The sequence below is a fragment of the Monopterus albus genome, unplaced genomic scaffold, assembly GCF_001952655.1.
Source record: "Monopterus albus unplaced genomic scaffold, M_albus_1.0 scaffold127.1, whole genome shotgun sequence".
NCBI lineage: Eukaryota > Metazoa > Chordata > Actinopteri > Synbranchiformes > Synbranchidae > Monopterus > Monopterus albus.
The window spans coordinates 940,227-945,286 of NW_018128007.1; the positions used below are offsets into that span (position 1 = coordinate 940,227).

At 42.2% G+C, this 5,060-nt stretch overlaps 1 protein-coding gene across 1 annotated transcript in view; it reads right to left on the reverse strand.

Annotated features, from left to right (window-relative positions):
• lrp5 (low density lipoprotein receptor-related protein 5) overlaps positions 1–5,060 on the reverse strand; it is a 98,520-nt gene that overhangs the window by 25,488 nt on the left and 67,972 nt on the right. The window contains exons 13-14 of the mRNA XM_020612711.1: positions 3,245–3,461; positions 2,971–3,124 (exon numbers count right to left, since the gene is read on the reverse strand). Of these exons, the coding sequence (XP_020468367.1) occupies positions 2,971–3,124; positions 3,245–3,461 (371 nt within the window). The remainder of the gene's footprint in view (positions 1–2,970; positions 3,125–3,244; positions 3,462–5,060) is intronic.

Genomic DNA, 5,060 nt, shown 5'->3' on the forward strand with positions numbered 1-5,060 from the left:
ACACACACTCCTGCAGTTCCTCATTTTAGGGATGTGTGTCTACTTTCTCTTGTGTGATTCTGTACTTTTCACTCTGTTAGATGTAAAATCACGTTTCCCCCATCCTTTCAATACAACCTTTTCAAATTTTATTTAACACATTCACTAATGATTATTTCAAGCAAAACACACATAAGTCATTTTATGATTCGCTTTACTTATTAAAAGGTTAACATTTCTAAGCATTCTGCTACAGCATTTTAATAATAATTCCTTTGTCCTTCTCCAACCTCCCTTGGAACTTCCTCTTTCTCCTCTGCCTTCTCTGTATCTCGGTGCTCTTCAAGGCCCGTATTCACAACCTCTCTGACAAGAGTTAACTATGATAAAACATCAAACACTGTACAGAAAACAATAAGAATCAAATATGAAGAGAACATGACCACACAAATTTCACCTTTGCTGTTGCATTAATTGCTTAATTTGCAATTACTCAAAACTAATTGCAATAGAAACAAAATAATTTTAGAGAATCAAAAAATAAAAAGTCTGACACATTTCAACATATTTCTGTATAAAACTACTTCTATCTAAAAGAGGATTCTATGGAACTTAAGGTACTGTTTACGGTTGTAAACAACAGAGCAAGTGACATGAAAGAATTTGACTTGAACTGACAGCAGCTAGTGACACTGGGCAGGAAAGGCAGAAAACAAGGAAATTCAAATGCATTTGCTTGAGAACAGTGACTATGCCATTACTGGAGTTTTTCCATCAGTGCTGTTCAGCCTGCTTTTGTTGTGCAGAGCTGCGGGGGGGGCACAGGTTGGCCTCCGTTTCTATGTGTTGCTAACAGCGGAGCATAACCGAGCGGACACAGGTTCAGTCAGCCCTGCTTCCCCCATGGGCTGAGTGGGGCCTTCAGCCGACCTGACTCATAGAGACTGGCTGGAATGTCACACCGAGGGAACATCCTTGAACATTCAGCATTCCCTTTTTATCTGTTACTTTGTTGCAGCAAGATTTGAAAATGGACTCAGTCTTCTGATGACGGGTTAAAATAATGCCTAGCATCAAGGGTTCCCTGTTGAAAGCTAGCAACAACACACCAACACCATGAGTTATGTGTGGCTTTTCAGTGACTTGTGCTACTCCCTGATTAAGATAAAAAATTTGTTTTATAATGCAATGGAAATGCAACCGAGCCCAACTTGGGAGCAGCTCAGTACAGTTCTGCCTCGGCTCAGCAGGAGAGGTCAAAAACTAGCATACCTCTACACAGGCTGTGCAGTGTGAACAGCAGCTTCAGTGCTCCCTGTCTACATGATGTGTTCAGGTACAATAGTGATTTGTAGGTCACCCACATTTGTAGGCTACAAGCTGGAATGTGTTGGTCTTACAATAAAGTTGTTCTATACACTGCAAGTGTTGCTAGAGTTCTGACCTTTTAAATGTATATGAACACCATATAGTGGGTACGGAAAGTATTAAGACCCCCTTAAATTTTTCACTTCGTTATATTGCAGCCATATGCTAAAATCATTTAAGTTCATTTTTTTCCTCATTAATGTACACACAGCACCCCATATTGACAGAAAAACACAGAATGTTTGACATTTTTGCAGATTTATTAAAAAAGAAAAACTGAAATATCACATGGTCATAAGTATTCAGACCCTTTGCTGTGACACTCATATATTTAACTTAGGTGCTGTCCATTTCTTCTGATCATCCCTGAGATGGTTCTACACCTTCATTTGAGTCCAGCTGTGTTTGATTATACTGATTGGACGTGATTAGGAAAGCCACACACCTGTCTATACAAGACCCTACAGCTCACAGTGCATGTCAGAGCAAATGAGAATCATGAGGTCAAAGGAACTGCCTGAAGAGCTCAGAGACAGAATTGTGACAAGGCACAGATCTGGCCAAGGTTACAAAAAAATTTCTGCTGCACTTAAGGTTCCTAAGAGCACAGTGGCCTCCATAATCCTTAAATGGAAGACGTTTGGGACGACCAGAACCCTTCCTAGAGCTGGCCATCCAGCCAAACTGAGCTATCAGGGCAGAAGAACCTTGGTGAGAGAGGTACAGAAGAACCCAAAGATGACTGTGGCTGAGCTCCAGAGATGCAGTCGGGAGATGGGAGAAAGTTGTAGAAAGTCAACCATCACTGCAACCCTCTACCAGTCGGGGCTTTATGGCAGAGTGGCCCGACGAAAGCCTCTCCTCAGTGCAAGACACATGAAAGCCTGCATGGAGTTTGCTAAAAAACACCTGAAGGACTCCAAGATGGTGAGAAATAAGATTCTCTGGTCTGATGAGACCAAGATAGAACTTTTTGGCCTTAATTCTAAGCGGTATGTGTGGAGAAAACCAGGCACTGCTCATCACCTGTCCAATACAGTCCCAACAGTGAAGCATGGTGGTGGCAGCATCATGCTATGGGGGTGTTTTCGAGCTGCAGGGACAGGACGACTGGTTGCAATCGAGGGAAGGATGAATGCGGCCAAGTACAGGGATATCCTGGACGAAAACCTTCTCCAGAGTGCTCAGGACCTCAGACTGGGCCGAAGGTTCACCTTCAAACAAGACAATGACCCTAAGCACACAGCTAAAATAACGAAGGAGTGGCTAGAACCATCTCAGGGATGATCAGCAGAAATGGACAGCACCTAAGTTAAATATATGAGTGTCACAGCGAAGGGTCTGAATACTTATGACCATGTGATATTTCAGTTTTTCTTTTTTAATAAATCTGCAAAAATGTCAAAAATTCTGTGTTTTTCTGTCAATATGGGGTGCTGTGTGTACATTAATGAGGAAAAAAATGAACTTAAATGATTTTAGCATATGGCTGCAATATAACAGAGTGGAAAATTTAAGGGGGTCTGAATACTTTCCGTACCCACTGTATAAAACACGTACAGGTTTTCAGACCAGTGAAACAGTGAGCAGGTCTTTTTAGCTTTATTGCAGACTGCCAGGTACCTGTTGGTGAAGAGCAGGAAGGCCTCTGGCACCACACAGGTCTGTAGGTCTGAGAGGAGCTCCATCCCCATGGGGCAGGCACAGCTGACTGCCTGCTGTCGCCAGAAACACAGATGACTGCATCTTCCGTTATCCACTGCACAGCCATTTGTACCTGGACACAGATTAAAGGAGGGAAGGTATTAACATTTATTTAATACTGCACGTTACACCTTTTCCTTACTTTCATTTTTGTTCAGAAAGTTTAGAAATCACCTGGAAATATCCTCCTTACCATAACTCTCTGTGACTTTAGTGGCCTTCAACCCCATTAAATCTGGCAGCTGATCGATGATGATCTCTCGAACAGCGGTGGACTTGTGGACCCTCTCAATGCTGCGTCTCTGCCAGTCAGTCCAGTAGATATAATCACCCAGCAGTGTAAAACCAAAGATATGAGGCAGTTTGTCCTCCAGAAGAGTCTGTCTGTTACTGCCATCCACATTGATCACCTGAGACAGAAGTAGACAGAGGAGACAGGAAGACTTTTAGAACTTTTCTAAGGTTGAAGTGCACATTAAAAAATTAATTCTTACACCATTACTTTCTTATTGGTCAAAAAACTGCCAGTTATGGCAGAATATAATACTTAACAGTCATATTTTATAACTATATGGAGGCTGAAAAAAAAAACTGGAAAGGTAAAACACTTCCTCTTTGGTCCCAAAGAATGTGATGAAAACTATACTGCAGTGTCCTTGAGTAAGAAACAAAATCTACCAACCCTGCGGCTGCCATTTTGCAGTTAACCCTGAGCTCTGTCCTTACAAGTGTGGGGTTCATTTCTATCCTGGGAGTAATAAAACAGCACATACAATAGAGATGTTTTAGATAAAGAGGCTGAGAAAGTGGTGGAAAGAGAAAAGAAGGGCTTGAGGAAACAGAATGAAGGGAGATATTGGCTGGCGAAGAAGAAGGCAGAAAACAGAAATATCCAGATGAAGTTAAGTTCCAAATGTGTCCAAAAACAACTGACCTCGACAGATCAAGACAAAATAATGGAAACTCCAGCTTAGAAGTGATGATTTAAAGGAGAATACCACTAGATGTTTACTGTGATGACCAGTTACAGTTGTCATCAAAAAAGCATAAAGAGAAAACAGTAGTCCTGCCCTGTTTCAGTTTATTTATATAACACATTTCACACACGGAGGTAAATCAAAATGCTTTACATAGGAAAAGGAAAACAGTAACAGCATTAAAAACAATAAGCATTAAAACCAGAATAAATCTTTTAAGACAAAATGAAGATATCATTTAGCAGCTAGAGTGCAAAAAGTGCAGCATGGAAACCAGTCAAAAATTCAGTTAAAACTTGATAGTGGCGGAGTTAGTCATCAGGAAGTTGGTTCCATCTGTGTGCAGCACAGGAGATAAAAGCTGCTTCACCCTGTTTGGTTCTGACCAAAGGCTCTACCAGCTGCCTGCTTCCTAAAGATCTCAGAGCCTTGCTGGGTTTGGATTCCTTAAGGAGATCAGACATGTATTTTGGCCCCAGATCATTGCAAGATTTAGCAGTAGCACTTTGAAATCAATTCTGTAGGTAACTGGTAACCAGCGTAAGGATATAAGAACAGGAGTGATGTGCTCAGTTATATTGGTTCTGGTTAAAACTCTGGCAGCAGCATTCTGAATGAGCTGAAGTTGTCCAACAGTCTTTTTGGGAAGATCAGACAAAAGATTGTCACAACAGCCCAGCCTGCTGGAGATGAAGTCATGAATGAGTTTCTCTAAATCTGGTCTGGACATTGAGACCTCTGAGTCTTGCTATTTGTTTTAGATGATAAAAAGCTTATTTAGTTATGGCCTTGATGTGACTGGTGAAGCTCAGGTCTAAATGAGTTTTGACACCAGGATCCATCCATCCATTTTCCTCTGCTTATCCGGAACCGAGTCGCGGGGGCCGCAGTCTAAGCAAAGATGCCCAGACTTCCCTCTCTCCAGACACTTCCTCCAGCTCCTCCGGGGGCATGCCGAGGCGTTCCCAGGCCAGCCAAGAGACATAGTCCCCCCAGCGTGTCCTGGGTCTTCCCCGGGGCCTCCTCCCCTCA